The sequence below is a fragment of the Onychomys torridus genome, chromosome 4, assembly GCF_903995425.1.
Source record: "Onychomys torridus chromosome 4, mOncTor1.1, whole genome shotgun sequence".
Taxonomy (NCBI): domain Eukaryota; kingdom Metazoa; phylum Chordata; class Mammalia; order Rodentia; family Cricetidae; genus Onychomys; species Onychomys torridus.
The window spans coordinates 36933059-36957881 of NC_050446.1; the positions used below are offsets into that span (position 1 = coordinate 36933059).

The following is a 24823-nucleotide window of genomic DNA, read 5'->3' on the forward strand; positions in this document are numbered from 1 at the left end:
TTTAATCCCAGTACTCAGGCGGCAGAGGTAGGAAGCTCTCTGTGAGTGGAGGACAGACAGCATGGTCTGTAGAGTGAGTTCCAGACCAGCCAAGACTTACATAATGAGACCTGGCCTCAAAACAAAACAAAACAAAATATATATATATTTTAACTTGGAATATGAAGATAGTGATACACACCTGTAACCCAGCACTCAGAAGGTTACAGTGGAAGGATTCAAAGTTCTAGGCCAGACTGGGCTACACAAGGAGGTCAAGTCTAGCCTTTGCTAATTAATGAGACTGACTTAAAAACAAGGAGGAAACAACCAAGAACTGGGGATGCAGACACGGTCTAATGGTTGCCAAGGGCTTGCCTTAGAGTAGAATACTGGTACTGTAGAGGAAAAGGCCATCTCCTTTGTGAATAAAACTGTAGTCAATGTTTAAACAGAGGAAGGTCCATGTATCACCTATCTCTGCTATTTTTACATAGTATGTCTGAAATAAATGAAAAGGTAAGTTATAAATGAGAATACTTTTGCTCATCATTTACCTTTCTATCAAATGTTAACTCTGTTTTTCAGGTCCTTAAGAAAACAAGACCTAAAGACCTCATAGACTGATTAAAAACCTTGTGTTCTTAAATGATATAATGCTAATATCTTTATTAAAATAAGAATATTCAAAAGGGTTGCATCAAGTATATCTTTGATAGGAAGATGTGTGGACTCAGGGGGTGCTCCATACACTAAAACAGTAACTCCTCTCACAGGGAAAGTCTTCAGAGGGTCTTACAGGGACAGTGCACAAAAATCTCTAAGAAGAGAACAAGGAAAGGACACACGGTTGTTTGGTTTTGTTGTTGGTTTATTCTGTTGTTGCTGTTTGAAGATAGGGTTTCCCTATGTAGCCCTGTCTAGCTTGGAACTTGATACGTGCACCAGGCTGACCTCCAACATACAGAGATCTGCCTGCCTCTAGCTCCTAAGTGCTGAGATTAAAGGCATGGGCTCCATGCCTGGCAAAGGATACAGCATTGTGTGATCATTGTAATCAGTCAATCTGGTTTAGTTCTTTAAAGCCAGAATAGAAAGTTAGTGAATTTTTAAAAATCTGAATGTACTTTTCAATTATTCTTGATTCTTGACATTACCTTTGAAGTCAAGATCAGATAAACTGGGACAAATACAGTTATCTAAACCATCACCATCCTGGGTCTCATCAATTAAATGAACTTCTTGATTTAGTTGTACTACTAATCAAACATTTTGTTTAACAACATACAACATATATATTTCCTTCTCTGCCTGTGTTTCTAACAAATGAGGTAAGCTAATAGTCATTTATTACTTACATAGAAATAAATACATGATATGTATATTTGAATGTGTGGGAGACCATGTGGATGCTAGAGGACAACCTTAGTGTCATTTTTATTAGATACCTAAATATAAAACAAGATGACTTGAATATTAGAAAGTTCTACTTTTGGAACAGTAAATTTTTCCTACAGTAATACACCTAATGTCAACCTATGTTCCCAAATAAAACTATCTTGATTAAAAATAAGTGTTCTCAAAGTTCTGCAAACTTATAACTAAGGCTATAATGCTTTCTTTAACTGGAAGATGTTCAGTTTCCACACTATGAATGTAAATTTTATTTTACTTTAGTTTCTTGCTTTAACTATGATGGATTACTGTGGATAACTTAGATAATGACAATTTATCTATAATGGCAATGTTAAGATTCTCAAATGATATGCTGGAAACTTCAGTACAACTTTTCCAAGTCTACCAGTTGACACGCAAAAATTCCTTAAAAGCAGGAGGCAAATGCCAATGTGTCAGTCATGAGGAATGGTAATTATAAGCCCCGTTGTTAATCTGAGTGAACAATAACAAGTTCTGCCTCACATGAAGCAAATAACAATGCATACTCAGAACTACTGCCATGACACTAAAGCACCAGTGACCAACGTCTCCTATGACAAAGCAAAGTCCAGAAGTCACTAGGAACAGAATCGATGTAAGGAACAAGTAGGCAAAATATCTAATCCTCAAATCAGAAACAAAATGAAAGCAAAAATACTATATAGGCTGCTTTTCTGTTTGCCAAAAGTGTTCATCTTTTAATGCTATACAAATTTGCTGCACCATATATTCAGTTCTTCAAAACTGCTAACATGATTTTACACCATTGCAAAATTAGTCTCTGGTTTGTAATCTGTAAAGCATGGCTAATCATAAAAAATGGTAGTTCGTACAGGTCTCATGTAACAATGGAGTGCATCGATCCAAACAAACATAACTGAATAATTACCAGTTAACATGTGAAATTCTAAGTATTTTGAAACTCAAAATGAAAAGTGTGTGAATTTGAATTTTAATTAACAAAAAGAATTCTATAGTTAATGTAGCTACAACATTTTTCCTCAAATAATCTTCATTTCATTCCTTATATTCTCTTATTTGGAGCCATCTAAGCTTTATGTTTTAATACTTAGTTTTATGTTTAATGTATGGAATGCAAATAAAATTTGTTATTTATTTATTTGTTTGTTTTTTAGGGTTTACAGGGTTTCTCTGTGCAGCCCTGGCTGTCCTGGAACTCACTCTATAGACTAGGCTGGCCTCCAACTGAGAGGTCTACCTGCCTCTACCTCTATGGTGCTGGAATTAAAGGTGTGAGCGACCACCACCAGGCCTTTGTTTTTCTTGAGACAGGGATTCATAATGTAGCACAGGCTAGCCTCAGACTCACTATGTGACTTAGATTGGCATTGGACTTGAGGTCTTTCTGCTTCTGTGTCTTAATGCTGGAATTACAGGCACGCACAACTAACCTAGCTTACTGTTACTTTTCAAGTATTTACTTTGAGTTATTTTATATTCATAAACATTGCAAAAGTACCAGCAAGTTCCTACAGATACTTCTCTAGCCCCTCCTATGATAACATCTTACATGATCATAGATCAATCTTTGAAACAAAAAAATTACCCTTAATTAGGCAAAAGATTTATTAGCTTTAATCAGATTTCTCACTAACACTATTCTTTATCACAAGATTCAAGAATCCCATATTACATTGAATTCTGTACTTTTCACTTTCTTTAGTCTGCTACAATTTCTATCTTGTGTTTCATGATGGATAAACCAAAGAGATCAGAGTGTGTCTAATGCTTTGTAAGGATCAGAAGAAGCTGTACATCACTGAGAATGATACGCAACGGACCCTTCTCAGAACAAGACACTCAAGGCCCAGGATGTTTCTATGTAGCACTGGTGATGTTCATTTTGATCACTTGATTAAACTGGTGCCTGCCAGTTTAACCTCTCCACTGTGGAGTTAACTATTTCTCTTCAAGCAGTGTTTTTATGAGAAAACAAGTCATTAAAAGCATGTGTTGCTTTGGGAACAAAGCTATTAATTAGTACCCTTCATATTAATTCCTTCTTTGTAATAAACATTTTTGTTAAATCTACTGAAAAAACTTATTACTGCTGTACGGTATTATAAAAAAGAAAACATAATTAGAAATAACTTTAAAGTACTGATTTTTAATAAGCAAGAAAATCTGTTTTCCCACAATGAACAGAAACTACTAAAATCAGTTTTGAAGAACACAGAATATATTACTTTGCTAGGGCTGTCCTAACAGCTTAGAACAGAAACTACTGCTAGAGGTCCAAGGTCAAGATGATGGCATGACCACATACCCTGGCTGGCTTTGGTGCACTAGGAAAGGATATGTTCCAAGCTTCTCTCCTAGACTCTGGTCTTTTCCTCTGTCTCCACTGTGGACATGTCTTATGCAAGGGCACAGTCATAGTAAACTGGGCCTGGGCGTGCTTGCTAACTTCCTTTTAACTGGAAGACCTCTATAAGAGCCCATCTCCAAATAAGCTCACCTTCTGAAGCACCGTGAGTTGGCTCCAACATATCTTTGTTTCTTTATAATATGAAGATACAATCTAACCTGTAATACTTGGTTAGTTACCAAAATTACTTAACTGACTTGGAAATACTATTTTTCTTCAGTAACTTACTACTGTCTCAAACTAGACCACCAAGTTATACTAATAAAATTTAAAATAATATTTCAATCTCCTATTAAATATACCTCAGTTAAGAAGAGCTGGACAGAGGCCGAGAAGATTGTTCAGCAAGTGAACAGGCTTGCTGGGCAAGCCTGATGAGCTGAGTTGAATACTAGAACCCACGAGAAAGACAGATGCGAGAGGCACATCTGCAAGTCCGCAGCCTGGAATGCCCTATGCTGCAGCAGAGACAAGAGTGGAAGGCGAGAACACAATAAAGAAATGAAAAAAGTTTGAACAAAAAGAGAGAAAAGATAGTTGGGCAGTGGAAAGTCTTCATCAGAGATCTATAGAAACCTACAAAATTAGCAAAGCAACTGCAGTGAAAAATAGTACTAAAAATTTTTCAGTGTGATGTAAATCCTGAAATTGGCTTTATCTACTAAACACCTAGAGAAGACCTCTCACATTCCCTAGTGATCCTCTACTGACTGGAAACTTAAAACCTGGTTGCCTTTCAAATACGCCTCAGAGTTGGTTTTTAAACACTGCCTCTTCAGCACAATCAACTGATTTTTTTCATTAGTTGAAAAAGAGCGCTTTATTCATACATATTACATAGTGCTAAACTAAACAAACAAGCTACCATCCACTTGGGTGCAGTCACAGTCTTCAGCAACATCAGAAATTCCAGAGGTGGACTCTCTAGGATGCTGTTTTTACTGGGGGATGGGTCATACCACCTGACACACTTAAGTACTGTCTAATACATTAACACACTGGCCCAGAAGGCTGACACATTCTCCAACAGGCAACACCTGATGGTGTCATTTCAGTTATGTGTTCCTTGTACTGTCAAGTGAAATATATGCATAATCAATAGGATATGACTTACGTCAGCTGCTTAGCTGGCCCCGAGATTAAGCATTGCACACACACAGTCTTGCCTAATTGACTAAGGGTCAAGTGAAACAGGATACAGGAATGCTAAATAAGAACATCTTAATGGACATAAATTTTCATTATCTAAAAGTTGCCATTATAAATACTTCTAATATGCCGAAATATACATTCTTCATGTAAATAATGTTAAATATTTATAGATTTAGAGATTTTAAAATTTAAATAATGCTGGCAAGAAGTCTTCTTTTGATGTTCTTTGACCCCGAAACAGCACTAATCCCTTTCCTGCGTCTTTGGAACAGGTCTTGGTGACAGATTGCTCATTACTTTGATGAGGTCACTGATCATTTGCACCAGACTTGCAGGTTATTTACTGGACTTTGATCCAGCTTCATGAAGCCATTCAGTTTGTCAGTGCTGTTCATGAACATAGCAAGCATGACTCCCTTACGTGTTCATACTCTTTTATATGGTCCAGTTGTGGAATGTGTCAAAGAATGCAGATGATCTGTCTTTGATTTTTTTTTTTCTTGTCATCTCTTCTCCAGTTTTTCAAAATATCTGAGAAGAAAGGCCCTCTTTCTGCTACATCTGGAATACACCCATCAAAATATCCCTTTAGATTTTCAATTTATTTGAAAAACATGGCCTGGAAGAAACAGAAGAACCCAAAACTGACGTAGACCTGAAAAGCCAAGATGTAGCTTGTAGAATTCATTGTCTATGGAGCTGTAGTGAAGATGCTGAAATCAGCAACAGCTCCTGCATTACAGACAAGGTCAAGAGACACAGCCGACCTCTCTTTGCTTACAGCCCACAATGACCTGAACACCGTACTATACCTCCTTGATGCTCTTCACAGTGAAGGATCTCACACAGATGTTTTAGTGAGCTGTGACAGACAGGAGGGATAATGGCTGGCTTGTTGTGTGGCATTCTCCTGTTGCAGCCAGAGCTGTTCTTAGCCCCTTGGGCCTCTGATGACGAAAGACCCACTGTCCCCACTAGTGCCATTCTTGTGGGAGCCTCGGAAAGTTCGTTACACCATGCAGGAATTAGAAGTGTTCTGAATCTTCCCTTTCACCTTTGTAAACCAGCACATCCTCTTCCACAGAGCAAGCACACTGAGCGTTTGCTTCTGATTGGGAACAAATGGCAAAGGAAATTCTAGAGTGCTTTGAGCCTTTATAAATAAGGGAAGCCAATTGAAAGTTCTCTTGCAAAGGACCAGAAAGCCAGGAATGAATATGGTTTTTCAAAAACTGTATGTGGTTGGTTAACTGATTTTTCCACAGTTCCTTACACTGTGTGTGGTTTTTTTTTTTTTTTTTCAAGATTTATTTATTTATTATGTATACAATGCTCTGCCTGTGTGTATATCTGCAGGCCAGAAGAGGGCACCAGATCTCATTATTGATGGTTGTGAGCCACCATGTGGTTGCTGGGAATTGAACTCAGGACCTCAGCCAGCCAGGGCTCTTAACCTCTGAGCCATCTCTCCAGCCCTACACTGTGTTCTTGATGCTTAGTCTCCAACTGAAATTTGCAGAGTTGTTTGAAATTATCGTACTTACACAGCTTGCAAAATTTGTAGATTTTTTTCCCCACTGAAGAATTTTATTTACATGTTTGTGTTACATTCTTAGAAAATCTGAGGGTTTTCCAGATGTCTTGCTTCTTCCTGGGTCCATAATTTTAGGAGAGACAGTCAGTACAATGAGACCAAAGTAAGAAAACACATTGTTTTGTACTTCGTTAGATCTTTTGCATTGCACATGAATCCGGGTCTATCACTCCAGGTTTACCCTGCCTGTGGGATTCACAACAACAACACCAGTTCTGTGATCCTTCATAATTTCATTTAGCAATGTAACAAGTTTTATATTTTTGGTTGTGAGCCTAGCCTTTATCACCTGAGCCATATCTTCAGACCTAGCAATATAACAAGTCTTATACTCACAGAAGCCTGAGGATGGGTGTGAAGCAGACCTAACAGGAACCTGGCATTTAGTGTCTTTTGGGCATTATTGGTGCTTGAGGACATCAGTCAGAGCATCCAATGCATCATTACATTAGATTGTGAAAGATGGTGGAAACAGTCAGAAAACTATTTATCATCTAATTTTTAAGTCCTAGTCCCACAAAGTTCAACCCTCTTTCTCTTTCTTCCATAATGGTTTCTTAGGCATTCTGTGCCAGATACTGGACACATACTGTAGAAGAAAACAGATAAAGTCCTTTGCCCTTTAGTCATAGGGAAAGGATGAATAAAACAGCATCAAATGTATAATTACATACTGTGAAGAGTTCTATGGAGGAAATTAATAGGTACAGGGCTAGATAATAGTAGAGCAATTACCTAGACACTATGATCAGTAGAGTCATCTATAATTAAGGTCAGTATTAGTCAAGATTCTTCAGAGACATGGAACCTGTAGGAACCAATGATTTATTATAACGAATCAGCAAATAAAATTATGGTGGCCTACAAGGAAAGCTGGTGATGCAGAGCTAGAGCTAGAGAGCTGATGGAGTTTAAGTCTGAGTGATGGGAAAAGCCTGACATCACAGAGCAAGCAGCCAAGCAAAGAAAACAAATTTTCTCTTCTGTCTTTTCATTCTGTTCAGGACTTAAGGAATTGAATGGCGCTCACCAACTAGGGAGGGCACTTTTCTCTACTCAATCCATAGATTCAAATGCTAATCTCACCAAAAAATATCTTGTAGACACATTCAGAAATAATGTTTAATTCGAGGCATCCTACATCCCCAGCCAAGTGGACACAAAATTAGCCATCACTCTATCTCTGGATAACTGAGACAAAACATGAGAAACAAACAGCCACAGAAAGATTTTTCAGACAAGATGAGGGCATACTTTAGATATTAATCTAGAAAAGAAAGCTTTATATTTGAAGAAGTGAAAGGTCAGGAGGCTGAAATATAATGGATTAGAACGAGAAGAGCACCAGACGAATGTGATGAAATAGGGGAGGTCAGATGAAGGACAGTACGCAACCTTATGTATTATGCGGGTTGAAATACACAAAACATCTTATTCAGCCTGGCTATGTGAAAATGTTAATTTGATGACTCTCATACCTCAAAAGCTCTTGGGAAAGATTTGCTTCAGATGAAGAAGCTATATTTAAAGACTGACTAATATGCAGCTTCTTTCCATCCTTTGGCTCTGCTCCCTCTGATGGGTCCTTCCTTCCAATACTTAATGCCAATAAAAACCCCCATTAAAATCTCTTTAGCTTTGGATAGTCTGGTTTGTATCATGTGCCCATTGTATAAGTGGCAGCATTTTCCCCTGGTAAAGATGATGTTTACATTGCCTACATCACATGGAGTCTTGGGAATCTGGGACCTTAGGTTAAAAAAACAACTGGAAAAGGACTTTACCTTTGAGGTAACAACTTCTAATACTAGAAGAGGATTGAAGGAGCCACATTAAGCCTACATAAGGTGGTAACTGTTTCTCACAAGATTTTAACTGAACTTATGAAAGAAAAAGACTGGGCAGGTGTGGTAGTGTACTCTTCTAATTCCAGCACTTGCAAGATAGAGGCAGGAAGAGAGTTCAAGGTCAACCTCCACTACACAGCAAGTCTCAAGGCCAGCATGGATCATACCCACTTCAAAACACCAACAGCATAGGGGCTAAGGTGTTAGCTCAGTTAGCAAAGTGCTCACATGAAGACCTGAACTAGATTCCGAGCACCTATGTAAAAAGCTAGGTGTAGTGCTGTGTGCCTGAAAGCCCAGTGCTGGGAAGGAAGAGAAAGGAAGAGTCCAGCAGGTTTGCTGGTCAGCCAGCATAGCCAATTTAGCAAGCCCCAGATCCTAGTGAGATACCCTGCCTCAAAAGACAAAGTAGACAGTCCCTGAGGAATGTCACTTGAAGTGACCTCCAGCTTTCACTTGTAAGCTTCAGGCACACATGCACTTGCACATGTACAGACACACAGACACACAGTCTCTCTCTCTCTCTCTCTCTCTCTCTCTCTCTCTCTCTCTCTCTCTCTCTCTCAAGATATCAGAAAGAATCCAAAAGCAGAAAAAAGCCAAAGGAGAGTCTGTGAAAATGATAACACCAAGGGCTAAGAAGTGTGCATTGGTGGTTCCCTATCCAATTATGCTGCCTGAATCTCCCAGCTGCCACAGCAAATAGTGGAACGCAACAATGGCAAGTCTAGCTACATGAAGTATAGAGGTCAGAATTCAGAGCTAAATGAACATCTGGAAATCTGAAGGGGTGAAATCCTAGTGGTGAAGTAACTACAAACAGAACAAAAACCCAATCCAATTCAGAACGTAAAGTACCCAAATGCTAGCTGTGAGTACTCTACTGAATGGAAGAAGAGCTGGCAAAGCACACACAGGAATCTATTCTTGAAACGCAAAGCCATGCCCAGCAGATCTGTTGAGTTGGATATTGCTTTGCTGTACATACTTTTGAGTCTGGGGAGTCAAGTCTGACAAGGCATACTACAGAGTCCAACGTAGATTCCAACCCAAGAGCAGCTAAAGTGAGGGGTAAACAAAGAGGCTAGAAAACCACAAACAGGAGACTGGCTTCTGCTTAAAACAGTTTGCTGACCCAAGGATTTTCAAATGCACAGAGAAACAGGAAGCCTGTCTAAAAATGCAATCAAGACACAGTGACCAGAAGAATATGATAGCATCAATGAATTTTCTGATCACAATAAAACCAAAGTGGGTAACAATTTTTAAAATGAATGTTTTAATTGCTCACTTCTATAAAACCTGTTAGTCAAAGCAGAATAATCAAAAGAAAATAAATTTTTAATAGAATAAGACAATGAATATTTAAAAATGCACAGGTTGCAGCTATGACCATACAAAAGAAAATGCATAGTATTAAATACATATTTAAAAGGACAAAGGTCCCAAATAAATGATCAATATTTTATTTCAAAAAGTAGTAAAAAGACAGTTGGTGGTGGTACATGCATTTAATCCCAGCACTTTGGGAGGCAGAAGCAGGTGCATCTTTGAGTTCTAGGCCAGCCTGGTCTATAGAGTTCCAGGACAGACAGGGCTACAGAGAGAAACCCTGTCTCAGAATGAATAGATAGACAGACAGACAGATAAATAAATGGAACAACAACAACAAAAGAAACAAGAAAAAAAGAAAATGAAATCTTACTAATAAAAAAAGACTAATAATAAGGAAACGGCATAAATCATTGAAACAGAAAACAAAGGCTTAAGAAAATTCAATCACATTCACACTTGATTCTTTAAAAAGATCAGTTGGGGATTTAGCTCAGTGGTAGAGCGCTTGCCTAGCAAGCGCAAGGCCCTGGGTTTGATCCTCAGCTCAAAAAAAAAAAAAAAGATCAATGAAATCAGTAAGCCTCTACAAAATGAGAAAAGGCACACATTATGAATATTAACAATGAAAGAGAAAGCTCTTTTGGGCTCACAAATTAAACAACAGATAAAATCCTTTAAAGACACCAATCAAATCTCACTTAAATAAAAAGATAACCTGGAGTGTTTGCATAATTGGTACGAGGTATCAAAACCAGGGCATCTTGAATGTAGGAAAGTGACCCATCAATGAGCTCATCCATTTCCCAGCTGTACCTGTTCTTCAAAGGTAAAGCTATGACTTAATATCATATAATAACCAATCTCAGGGCTTAGATAACTTCATTGCTGAATTGTGTCAAACATTTAGAAAAGTAAAAACAATTATATACTCTTCCAAAACACAGTAGAACTGGGGACTGCCCCAAATAATTTCTAACAGAGAATGATAGGAAAAGAAAAATGGAGCAATAGTCCTGTTAAGCATTCATGCAGGTTGCCTAATAGAATTTCAACAAATCACACCAACGATGGTTTAGAAGACCAATACAGCATGATTAATTAGAACTGGTCCCTGGATGTTATAATGGTTTACCATATAAAAATTAGTCAATTACTTCAGCTTATTAGCAAGTTAAAAATCAAGGCTATGTTGGCATCTCACTAGATACAATCACATGACAAAATCAATATTAAATTAAATAAAAATACTCAAAAGTCAATGATGTCTGTTATTATCAGTTCTACTCAATAGTTCATAAAGCAAAACAGTAAAAGTTCATAAAGCAAAGAAAGAAACAGACTGGAAAAAAGATAGTTGCCACCATAATGAATAAAATATCTGGACAAATGTATTATGAAAGAAAGTATATGAATGACAAGTAAGTACATGCAAATTTGCTCAATACCATCAGTCTTCAGAGAAATACATATTAAAGACAACACCAAGTAGCCAGCTCTGAAATCATAACAAACAAGTAACACTCTATGGACTGAGCAGTCTCTGTGTGTGTGTGTGTGTGTGTGTATTATATTTATATATAATATAAATATATATATATATGAATATGTATGTAACAATTTTAAAAAAACCATGAATTTGAGAGCAAGCAAGATGCTTCAGAAGGGCTGGAGGGAAGAAAGGAAAAGGAAAACAATATACTTAATTTAATTTCAAAAAGGAAAAAAATTAAAAACTAAAACCAAAGCTATATAGATGCTATAATATACCAACTGTGTTGGTTTAAAATGTTCTTTAATGACACACTCAGCATAGGAACTATTGTTCCTATTATCTTGTACATGTTGCTTTTAGAGAACTAAAGAATAGATGTTAGACAGTTTAGAAGACCACCTGCCAAATTTCATCAAACTAAGCATATTCTTAGAGTATTCTCTAGCAATTCCACTCCTAGGTATTTACCCAAGAGAAATAAAACGTGTGCAAACACAGGTTTTGTAACTTGAACCCTTATAATTGCCTCAAGCGGAAACACTGCAATGTCTATCTTCAGGTGAATGATGACACAAATTCTGGCACTGTTATGAAACAAAATCGAATTAGTAAGATAAAGGAATGAGATACTATATAAACAATGAAACAACTATTTAAAAAGAATTATGAAAGACAAGTCTCAAAAGCACACATGAATTAATTTGCATAAAAGTTCCCAAACAGTAAAAAGTGGCAGAAAGCAGGGCAGTGACCGTCAGGGTGGCGATAAAAGAGGAAACCTTGAAGGAGTGGATATAACCTGGGGCTACATGAGTACACACAGGTTTTCCTCTTATGCATATTTACACTTTCATTGTAAATTGCAAAGAGTAACCTAAATTTGTCTGCTTAATGTATTCCAGAGTTAATAGACTATATGGCCGCAGAATTCAGTGAGTAAACTCCAATACACAGCAAGAATTTACTTTCCAAATGCCCAAATCAAATCAAAACCATCTAAAGTCCTTGTAAGCTTTTTCAAAAGATTAATTCTTTAAAGTTTTGTGCAGTGTGTTTTGGTCATATCAACTTTCCCTCCAGCAATTCTTCCCAGAGCTACCCCAATTCCCTACCCATCACATAGTTTGGAAAAACAATTGTAAGCAAATGTTGAAGTTATTACTGTACATAAATTATAATTAAGGAAAACCCAAAAGTGAGAAGTTTTGCTTATGACCTTCACTGCTTTATGAGGGTAATGAATTACAAATGACTGAGCAAGAAGTGGAGAGAGCCCTCGGGATGAACCACAACACCACAGGAGGAGATTCTGGTGCCACCTACTTAGTGACGGGAGGCCAGAAAGAAGGTGCCAGCGGCAGCTTTATTTTCAAAGCAGGACCATTGGGACTGATATGTGAGAGGGAAAGGGAAAATGTATGTTTGAAGTCACTGGACTTCTGAACAGTGGCTCTAATATTTAAATGAACGGGGAGGGGGATGAGTAAAGTGAAACTGATTTTAGCAGAAAAGGCAATTTTTTTTGGTTGGGATTTGTTCAGTTTGTTATGGTAGAGATGTCTATAAAACATTTATACAAAATGTGTATGATCAGGATCCGAGAAAGCTCCCAGTTCTCATTCAGGTACATTTAAACAAAGAGCCAATAGCTAAAAGACCTCAGAACCAAGACCTAGGAACGTTCACCTCTATGAGTGAAGCAAAAAGGAAGAAACTAAAGGAAAATCAAAGTCAACCAAAAAAAGGAATAAAAAAAATCTAAGAAGCAGGAACTAGAGAAATAATAGAAAAGCTGAGAGTGGGACCAGGGAACCTAGGAGGCAAAATTGGCCAAATTTCAGCTGCTAGGTGACGGGGAGAAGAAGGCGGCGGCTCTGCTGTGAGCTGGAATATGCACAGAGGAGGAACCCGAAACACATGGTGCTGTCTCTAGGAAAGCAGGATTGCAAACACTTGAGCAGAAAACAGAACAGGAGTCGGAAGAGTGTTTGGGTAAAGTAAGGCCTTGGAATGTCCTCCTTGTTTAAGACAGGTGACAAAGGAGCATCTTGTCACACTCACAAACACGGTCCAGGACATAAAAATAATAATACTATATAAAAAGAATGAAAGACTTCAAAAGTCCCTAATAATCTTTATCAAGGGAACAATAAATATTTGCATTTCCTTTAAGAGTTAAAAGCTGTATTTCTTTAAGCATTGACTGTACTTCATTATTTTGTTACACAAAGTATATAAAGGAAGTTAGTAAGGATACATAAGGTGACTTCTCTTCCCTGTCTTCTCATTTGGCCTTCCCTCCTTCTCTTCTCTTCCTTCTCACCTTTACTGATTTCAGTCCTGGGGTTGAACTCAAGGATTTCCTAAGCACGCACTCTACTGATGAAATAGGTTACTAGCCCTTTGTAATTTGATAGTTGCCAAGTTGTCGGAGCTGTCTTCCCTGAACTCACTGTGTATTACAGGCAGTCCTCTACTTTGTCATCTTTCTGTCTCAAAACCCAGGCCTATTCAATTAAATAACTAATTAATGAATTATAATTTAGGAGGGGAGGTAAAATGGTACAATTGTGAAGCCAGCAGTTGTGAGAGTGGCTTGAATTGAACCAGAGGTAACTTCCTTAACAAGACATTTAGGTGGCAATATTCTGAAGTCAGTCATGGGAAGCAGGAGTCAGTTATTCTATAGTTTTCTAAGTCCCTGATTAGACTAATTAAATTTCATTCTACTTAAAATTCATTTAGTGATTTATATTATCTTTAACTGATTTGATACATATTATAACCAACAATCAAGAATTCCAAAATCCAATGGCTAGATTCAGTCTGTCACACTGGCCTGATATCTAACAATCATGTACTTTTCTAAGTAGTAGAAATGAGAATGTTGGTGTTTCCTTAAAATTTGTATGTTAAAACTGCAAAGAGACAGTATTGTGAGGTAAGGCCCTTGGGAACAAAGTTGGGAGAGCTGATAGCCTTACCAACAGACTAGTGTCTTATAAAAAAATGTTAAAGGAATTATATTCTGTAGCTATTGCCCCCAACTCACACATTCCCTCCTACAGGGAGGATAGACACTCATGGGACTCAAGAAGCAAAGGAAATTTACAGGGCTCAGACGTCTCCTGAAACTTACAAGGTAATAAAAGCAGTAATGATTCTTCCAGAGAATGGACTCTTTCTGATATGCAGAGCTAACCACAAGTTGTGCACAGATCTTCAGGGATGCAGCTTTCAAGAATTATCATCCATGCTAGTGTGGGACTTCAATGATGCAGCAGCTGCTGAGTCACCCATGCTTCTATAATAAGCACTTCACCCACACTCCTACTAGTAACCCAATTATGATCCATTAGGCTAGAGTTGGGTCAACTGTTTCTTTTGGTCTGCTGTTGCTGCCCTATCCGTAGTGAATAGACATTGGCTTATTTCTCCCCAGGAAAAGTCACACATCGCTGCCTTCTTACTTTTCCACTTTTGCAGTGATTTCTGGAGGGTGTGAATCTTATTACACTGAAAAAGCTATACAACAAACTGTCTTGTTCCCTTTTCTACCATTTGAGAGAGGACAAAGCCGATGACGCAATCTCTAAGGAAAAAGGCTTTCAATGCTGTGGGTTGGATATGGTTTGTCCCCTAAAATGTCATATGTTGGTAGTTCAGACTTCAGTATGTTAAAAGGAGGTAGATCTTCAAGATGTTGAAGCTAATGGAAAACTACTCAGTCACAGGGTACCAACGGAGGTGACTAATGTAGTTCTCAGAACAGATTAGTTCTCATGGACAGTAGACGGTTATAAAGAAATGCCACGCTGTATTTGGTCCCTTTTCCAAACAACTATTTCTCTTTCAAACTCTCTGCCACATCTGTTGTAAGCCAGGGATCATTCATTAGATATTACACATAATGTTTAGACTTTTTAATCATTAGGATGAAATGCCACCTAAGTCTTTTTTCATATAAAGTACTTAATAAGTACTGAGCCAGGATTCTGTGACACTAACACAAAACAGGTGTGAAACACTTACCAGACACTGAGTCAGGTGGCGCCTTCATCTTGGACTTCCCAGCTTCCAGAACTGTGAATAATAAATTTTTAATACTTATAAATTATCAACTCTGTGGTACTTTGTTATACTAGCCAGATTAGACTAAGCCAAGAGGTTAGTAAAATCTTAAATATATAAATGTTTAACTTCAGATGCAAAGCAGGATTTCTTCAGTAAGAAACAAAAGCAACCAGAAATAAAACCATTGAAATTGGCTCCATCAAAGGTGGAAGCTATAAGAAAAAGATAATATACTACAAAAAACAAATATATACATACATCGGACTGTGAAAAGTTGTCTCCACACATATAATTGAAAAGCATCTCATATATAAGATGATTCATGAATACTTATGGGAAAAATGTGGCTTGTTAGAAATATGAAACAAACCCCTAAACAAGCATTAAAAAAGAAGGAGGAGGAGGAGGAGGAGGAGGAGGAGGAGGAGAAGGAGGAGAAGAATAAGAATAAGAATAATAATAAGAATAAGAATAAGAATAATAAGAATAAGAAGAAGAAGAAGAAGAAACCCAGAAAGCTAAAAACAAAACAAAACAACAAAAAGCTAAAAAGACATCTCAATGAAGCACTACTTCACTGACCAAAAATACCTCATGGTCTGACAGTGCCAGGTGTTATAAAACTTATCTGGCAGAAAAAAAAGATACTATGGGTACCAGAAGAATATGCTTATATGTATCAGTATCTATATTTAATGATGTCCTTAATGGCAGTATATACAATTGACAAAAACTGAAAATATTTTTTAAAATTCTACTAACAGCAATATGAACATATAAATACACATACTGGAGGATGTCCTTCTGTACGCCGTGAATATATGCTGTTCCCATTGGTTAATAAAGAAGCTGCTCTGGCCTATGGCAAGGCAGCTTAGAGGCAGGTGGGAAATCCAAAGAGTGTCAGGAAAAAAAGGCAGAGTGGAGGAGATGCCAAACCACCATCCAGGGAGCAACATGCAATGGGACGCAGGGAAAGCCATGGAACACGTGGAGATACACAGATTAATAGTTACGGGTTGAGTTTAACTATAAGAGCTAGCTAGCAAGAGGCCTGCCATAGGCCATACAGCTGATAATTGATATTAAGTCTCTGAATGATTACTTTATAAGCAGCTGCAGGACCTCAGTGCTGGCCAGGACCAGAGGAAGCTTCTGGCTACATACACCTACCACTTGGGTATAACAAACAAAAGATATCATAGTCCTGTATCCTTACAAACACATTCCCTCTTTACATTTTTTATTATATCACACTTTAGTAGACACACCAAGTCATGTCAAGGTTTCTATTTATCTATAGGCCTCCTGGCACAAATGCAGTCTTTATATCCCACCTGAATCTATTTCCAAATGTCTCTGGAACCTTCATCATTTTTCATATGGATAAACATATATAAGCAAAAATATAAATTTAAGGCCCTCTTTGCCTCTAGTTACATTCTTCTTACAAACTGATGCTACTGATAGAAATGCTGTCTGAGAGCACTGCCACCATACCAAACCATTCTTATTAGACAGAGTACAAGGGCCAGGCGGTGGTGGCGCACGCCTGTAATCCCAGCACTCGGGAGGCAGAGGCAGGTGGATCTCTGTGAGTTCGAGGCCAGCCTAGGCTACAGAGCTAGTCCAAGGACAGGCTCCAAAGCTACAGAGAAACCCTGCCTCAAAAAACCAAAAAACCAAAACCAAAAACAAGACAGAGGATAAGAAAAGATAATGGTTACAATTTACTAGGCACCAACTCTATGTCAGTCATTACCTCATTTATCATAATACTGAAAGCAGCTGTTACTCCTGCCTTACAAATGAGGCAACTGAACCTTAAGAAAAGGTAATTCATAGAGCTAATGAGTGGACAAGCCAAGGTTTGATCTCACAGTGTCCTTGTTTTTAATCATTAGATTATTCTGCACAGATTCTTACGCATGTCAGATTTAGTTCTAAGCATTCTGTCATAGCCTACTCTCCAGCTAGGGCTCCTACTTGTCTGTCTCCTCTACAAAGCCCCAACACATACAACCAAGCCAGCTTTCCTTCCTTCCTAATAGAAGACCCATTTCAGTCAAGGCCACAATATGGTCTGTTAATACCCAGACTTCCTGTCCTTCCTTGAAGCTAAGACTACCACTCACACAATTCTGGTGAAAGAGATTAAGTGGAAATCTCTAGGTGGGGCTTCTGGGAAAAGCATCCGTTCTGTTGGCACACAACCCTGGCTTACCTCATTCCCTGGGTCTCCTCTGAAGAGGTGTTCTAGAAGGAACATCCCTCATGAAGTTGTGAGGACACATGTGAGAATAAAGCCTCACACTTCAGGAGACAAATTTAAAACCGGGAGCCTCAGGAGCCAACAACAATCCCAGCACTCATCTGTGAGCAGCATGTTTCCCATGCTTTCCTGTCGTAGTTAATCACTGCTGTACCTAACAGCACGAGTCCTTAATCACCTTGCCATTTCCTCAGTGTACACTGACCTGGCGCAAATTTGCAGAGAACAGTGATATGATATCAATGTTAATTTTAAAGATAAGTATACCGACTGGAGCTGTACTCACAGCAGGCTTACTTGATCAGTTTCACAGATTCTGCCTGTGATATAGGACTTGTCTGAAGGAATCTACCTCCAACATGGACAGAAAGACAGACAGACAGACAGACAGACACACACACACACACACACACACACACACACACACACACACACACACCCAAAAGCAGCAGATCATCGTACAAATTAACTATCATTTAAATTTCTTAGAGGTCTACCTATGTATTAGGTCAAACAGCCAAAATCTCAAACATATAAGGTATAAGGCTGATTTCCTCAACTAAGTTAAATGTTATTCTCTTAGCTTTTACTTGGAACCAGTATGTAGGAAGGTATCTGATTGTCGGTGAGCCTGCCTATGCTGTGTATCAATTGCTGTTCTATATAAAGGCTCCAATGACATGGACCTGCCTTGCTCAGGGCAGACAAGAGACAGTTTGGCTTTCTTTTTCTTCCTGATGAACAAATATCCTTATAGGCACTAGGATGAGTGAGCTGAGTACTCCTGTTGACTTGCCTCTTATTTGTTACACTTTTTGTTCCATATTTGTAGCTTTGTTAAATGTGATGGCTCATGCCAGGAATCTAACACTTACACCAAGATGAAGGAGCCTAGGCTAAATCATTAACATCATTAGACACTGTTTAAAAAAAAAAATCTGTCTTTCTTCGGGAAAGAGCTTTCCATTTTTGAGATCCTATCTTTTAATACATTAGTTAACTGTATTTATTTAATGCACCTAATTGATGTGCTACATTTGGTGAGCACTGTCCAAATTTATTTTCTTAGAAACAGGTGGTTTATTTTCTTTTAATATCATTCCTTATGGGAAAAGAAATATTACTTTTTTCACAAAAACAATAAAACCCATATGTTGATAGCCATAATTGTTCTTACTGCAATGACACTGGCTTTAAATCTCAAACACGGCACTAAATTAAAGGTATGTTCTGGGGAGCACTGTTCCATGGGTCCTAACCGTCCCTGAACATCACTGGTGCAGACGCCAAGAAGGCAAGGCCTTGGCACTCTTGAACTGGACTCCTTTTCAGGATGGTTTTTAAAATAAGCAACTGTAGGTGATTTAAAAACAAAACAAAACAAAAAACTGCATATCCTTAAACAGTGGGCCTATTTTTTCCCTGATAAAAGTGGTGTTCTCAAGTACGGTGTTGTGAGCTGTCTCACAAACCCACTGCATCATCAATCCACAATGCAGAGGTGAACGTAAGACAGAGACGTGTGGAGAACCAGGAATAAGTAGTGCATGCTCAGAGTGAAGTCCAGACAAAGCAGAAAGACTACACATTTAACCCAGAGATCATGCAACAGGTCAGAGCGCAGTGTAACAAATACAATGCCCTGAAAGACAGAGCTCTGAAGTCGGGTTGGAAGAATATTCACCACATGGGTTGACTGTAGAACCAAGTGAGGCAGCTCCTGAGGAAAGGCTGCTTTTGGAAACTGCTGAAGCCACAGAAGGAGCAGAAGATGCCGTTGGTGTAGCGGAGGAGGCTGGTGAGGATGGCAGCCGTTCTCCAGAGTCCATATCTACGACAGAAGGAAACGCTGTGTTAGCAGAATTACTCCAAAGAATTAGACCGCTATGTATCTTCGTTATTATTTAAAAGATAAAAGGTGAAATATGGACAAAATACCCCTGGGGCTTAAAGAGAGAGCATCCCTGCCCAAACTCATGCTAAGGCTTGAGGCCTCCTTGCTCATGGGCCTGGGCTGGAGTGAGCGGGCTCTCACTCTTCGAGAAACATATCCACGCTTTGTGCAGTGGGTAGTTGTGCAGGGAGGACACCGTACATGGTTAGCTGCTCAGATTTTCTATTGCTCAGGCTTCAGAACTCTCTACTTCATAAGTCATTCACTACTAGGTATTGCTGGAGTAACACAAGGTGAAATAAGATGAACATTTATGAACAAGTTTAATTTTATTTTAGAGACAGGGCTGTGCTCAAGTTCAAATATTCACCCACCTCAGTCCCCTGGCTGGGACCACTTGTGTCCCTGCAACTGAGCTTGAAACAAATTGAACATTAGGTGCATCATGTTCTTTCATGAATCACACAATTTGTGTATCTAAAAATGGCCTAATTTTATGCAACTGCGTGATGCCATCAGCTTGAGAAAAATAAATTTTATATTCTTATTCATCTCAAAGTTCTTCATCACATCTCAACTGCAACCAAATTCTGTATTATCATGAAGCAGCAGTTCTCAATCTGGGTGTCACATGTCAGATTTCCTGCATATCGGATATTTACATTGCTATTCATAACACTAACAAAATTGCAGTTATGAAGTAACAAAGAAATAATTTTATGGGTAGTGGTCACCACAGCACGAGGAACTATATTAAAGGGTCTCAGCATTGGGAAGGTTGAGAAGCACTGTTGTAAAGGATAAAAGCACTACAGTAGGAGGGATGCAAAAGTCGACTTGGGAGGCTGAGGAGAAGGTTCACTAGTTAAAGGCAAAACTGAACAACACAGGGAAATCCCTTTTAAAGAGGAAGGAGGAAGGAGGGAGACGGCAAGAACAGAAAGGAAACACCAAGGTGAACAAAGAGTATCCTCATCTTCTAAGTCTAGGTAACCTGGTATGTCTCCCGTGATCAGGATGACTCAGTCATTCCCAGTGTAATAGAGACAGAGAGAGTGTGTGTGTCTAAGACAGAGACAGACACACAGAGAGAAAGAGAGACAGAGAATCTGTTTTTTTTTTTTTTTTAAGATTTATTTACATATTATGTATACAGAAGAGGGCACCAGATCTCATTACAGATGGTTGTGAGCCACCATGTGGTTGCTGGGAATTGAACTCAGGACCTCTGGAAGAGCAGTCAGTGCTCTTAGCCTCTGAGCCATCTCTCCGGCCTGACAGAGAACCTGTTTAAATTTTTATCAGAGCCAAGTTTCCACTCAGATTTCAAAATAGCTTTGACAAATCACCTAGCATCCTTATTAAAGAACTGAGTTGCTATAGGTTCTATCTTACGTAGGTTTCATTTTCATTGTAATGGTGATATTCAAATTTGAGGACCTACCAGACTATGGTCACTTTAATGCATATATTGATTTCACAATTAAGCAAAGAAATCATGAAGTTTATGCTTTAAAAAGTACATCTACAGGAAGAAAAAAAGATAATGCTCATCTATGAGTGAATTTACAATTAGTCACATGTAAGCTCTCACCATTTCAATAATCTTGTTACAGCAAGGTATCTGTATAATATTCCATAATGAATTTACATAGACACATATTTCCTTTAAAAAATTGTTCAGTTACATAGACTTAAAACAATGCAAGGTGGAAGTGTGAATATGGAAAGTACACACATTTTTTTTCCTGATAGAAGGAATCATACAGGGAAGGGTAACCTTGTTATACTCTAAGCATTGTGAGTGAGACCACTTCCAAACGCTTCCTAAAGAATTCAACAGCCACCCTTCATTTCCCAGGACTGCTGTCAATCACCTCCTTAGCTGACAGTACTATGATAAGTATGCTCATGTATGATAGAATCTTAGTCTCTATCGTCTTGGTCTAGGAAAAGACAGTGGTTACTGGTGGCTAAAAAGACTAATGTCTATGGGCTGCTTTGGATCAGGTACAGAAACAAATGACCTCTAAAACATATGCCCAAGGCCTATACTGGCACATTCTTCCTAAACTATTTTCATGAATTCTCATTTTAAAACTAGAAAGACAAACCTGAGTTGTTTACCTAGAATGACTTCTTAGTAATTAAACAGATTACTCTGGACCAGTGAGGTATTTGATGGCAACTGTTATCTGTGTGCACAACTGTACCTTGGAGTTCCTTGGCTGGGATATTGAGAAAGTCACATAGTATCTCTGAATTGCTTTCTTACAAGTAATACGAAGATGCAGTTGAGATCAAGGGAGAAAATACACATAACATGCTAAGGGTCTAGCATTCAATCACAGACAGCGTCTACTTTTTTTTTCTTTTTTGTTTTTCAGATAAGGTCTCACAGTAGACACCATGCTGACCTTAACTCATGGCAATCTTCCTGCCTCAGCCTTCCAAGGGCTAGGACTATGGGGTGTGAACCACCATGCCCAGCCTAACTTGAATTAGTAAGTATTTGTTTATCTGATTACCAGTGGATATAGGTGGTAGTAAAAGACCCAAAGGGATATTTACATTATTTGTGTTAAAATGCATATTAGTATTTATAGGTTCCCTAAGTCCTTGTCATGGTCTCACGTTGATTACCAGATAGAGCCTGTGTTTCTCACGGGATAGCCAGCTTTTTTTCATGGCTAGTCTAACAACAGAGGGGCCTGCTGTACTTTTCTGTGATAACTTCACTTTTCCTTTAGTTCATAACTGTCTTTGTATGTGGTCGTCTTTCATCAAACTTTTCAAATGTGTTATAATACAAATTCCGATGATAAAGTAGTCTGTTATCATGTTAGCCACCATTCAAATACAGTATTTAAGAATCAGTAAAATGAACTCATTCAAATAAGTTAATAGGATAAAATCATTTAGATGTCTAAGAACAACCTACTTTCAGACTTTACCAAGGGCAGGGCCTCCATGTGATATCTGTGCTCCTGTAACCACCTTTCATTCTGACTGTGCGTTAAGAATATTCTTTTCCTTGGGATCCAAATCATCACCAGCCAATAGATTGCTTGTGTCTTAAAAACTAGCCCATAAGATTAATATGAATACACTATAATAACATGATTTCCCTTCCATAGCATATTCTCCTATGGTTGACTATAAAAATATAGGCAGATCTTCTCACTTGAGGCAATCCATAAAATTACATCATTTCTAAGGTATATCTTAAGACTCTACTTAGAAATCTAACCAGTTCCAGGTCTTGAGCTGTGTGTTTATAGTATCACCTGCTGGAAGGCTGCGATCAAAAGGTTAAGACCCACAAGTTCAGGTACCTCTTAGGTAACACACCAAGATGGAAGGATGAATGGGAGGGAGGGAAGGAGTAAGTTAGGATAAAAATTACTATAACTGAAAACTTAACACATAATACTGAAGTATAAAATTGGGGGCTGGAGAGATGGGCAGTAGTTAAGTACACTTTCTGCTCTTCTGGGGACGTGATCTTGGTTCCCAGCACTCTTCTTTGAAGGCATAACTCTAAACAACTATAAAAACACATATAATATATAACAATAGTACAATGATTCAAACTGATTTTTGTAAGTTAAAGCCAGTGCAAATAAATGGAAAAATTATATTCAACATATTCTATTAGAATACCTCTAAGAGTATAATACTTTAAAAATTTTTCCAAATTGTATAAAACTGTAATAAATGACATGCAGTCAGCATTTGTCATAATACTCATAAGGGAAAAGACAAATTTACTTCATTCTAATAAAATGATATTTATTTGTAACAATCCTGAGGACACGCTAAAATCAGAATTTGTAAATACAAAAGGCCACAAAAAGCTTTTTGTGCTTGATGATTTCATGTATGTACACAAAAAGAAAAATAAATCAATGATCAGATACTCTTGTTAAAACTTATGTACATCAAATATTCTTTTGTGTAACCACAGGATGTATGAATGCTGACATCTGGTAGTCATAAACTGAACAGGTGCACTAGGGAAGGGGACATGTGGACTAAAAGTATACATGCTGCCAGCTATCTTCCTTGTTTCATATGCACCCATATTTTACTACTAAAAATGCAGCTGTATGGTCTGAGGATGTAACTTAGAGGCACAAGCCCCGGGTCTCATCTCCTCAAGAGGGGTATGAGAAGCTTCTTTCTCATAAAGGCAGTTGTGATGGCAAGGACCCACAAACTTAGCTTTAGAAGGAAGTCACAGACTTGCGTGGGCAGTACTGGTAAGACATCATCTATAAAGGAACAGGCTTTGATGGTTCTCTAAGGACATGCTTATTAAACAGTGAAAACTGTGCTAATACCCCAAGAGTTCTCTGTGGGAATCCAAAGTACAGAAGAAGATTCGGTGAGCCCTTCCTTTTTTATATAATGCCAATTAGGAAGATCACCAGGAGCCAGACAGCACACTGCTTCTTTCACTTTAGTACAACCACTAAGAGTAGAGAGCTACCAAGTCATTCTTTTCGAGAGGTTCTGACTAATGCTTTTACTCCAGCATTTCTCCTAGAGCAGCAAGGCAGCTCAGCAGGTAAAGACACTTGCCACACAAGCCTGGCATCCCTGGCACCTACATAAGGTGGAAGAAGAGAGCTGACTCCCCAACATTGTCCTTTGAACTCCGTATTTGTGCTGTGGTGTACATACACACAACAATAATAAAAACTTTAAATCATTAAAGCAATTAAACAGTTGGATGTATAAAACTCCAAGATATCAGGTGGCAGACAGAAACAATGGCTAAACAGCAAACAAAAATGTTTCTATTAAGAGTCTGTGGGAAATATGGGCATACAGATCTTACTGAACAGCAGACAACATTACTATGAATATAATGTATACATAGGCAAATAATTCTATCAAGAAACATTTACTAGCCGGGGGTGAGGGGTGGCGCACACCTTTAACCCCAGCATATGGAAGGCAGAGGCAGTCGATCTCTGAGTTCAAGGCCAGTCTGGTCTACAAAGCAAGTTCCAGGACAGCCAGGGTTATACAGAGAAACCTTGTCTTAAAAAACCAAAAGCAAAACTAGCAAAATAAATAAATAAAAATAAAAAACAAAAACCATTTACATTACAGTTTTAAAATATTATTTCAAGTAATTAGGTAGTCTGTTATGATTTCAAATACAAATGAAATAATCGATTCGCTTGTAACTTCACACTTTCAATTATAACCACATGCAGATGACCAATTACAGCCTGAACAGAAGTTACTTGGTGATCAGGCGCTCTGTGCTCAGCCTGAATGGGACAGTCTTGGATTCCTCTAAATATTAGCTTCTGTTCCTGAAGACTGAAAGTAAACTACTCAAGT

At 38.2% G+C, this 24823-nt stretch overlaps 1 protein-coding gene across 8 annotated transcripts in view; it reads right to left on the reverse strand.

The window, feature by feature from the left end:
* Baz2b (bromodomain adjacent to zinc finger domain 2B) overlaps positions 1 to 24823 on the reverse strand; it is a 240467-nt gene that overhangs the window by 94067 nt on the left and 121577 nt on the right. For all 8 annotated transcript variants that reach the window (XM_036186395.1, XM_036186401.1, XM_036186402.1 and 5 more), the window contains 2 exons: positions 19256 to 19402; positions 15258 to 15308 (listed from right to left, as the gene is read on the reverse strand). In XM_036186395.1, coding sequence (XP_036042288.1) covers positions 15258 to 15308; positions 19256 to 19400 — 196 coding nt within the window. In that variant the 5' untranslated portion in view covers positions 19401 to 19402. The remainder of the gene's footprint in view (positions 1 to 15257; positions 15309 to 19255; positions 19403 to 24823) is intronic.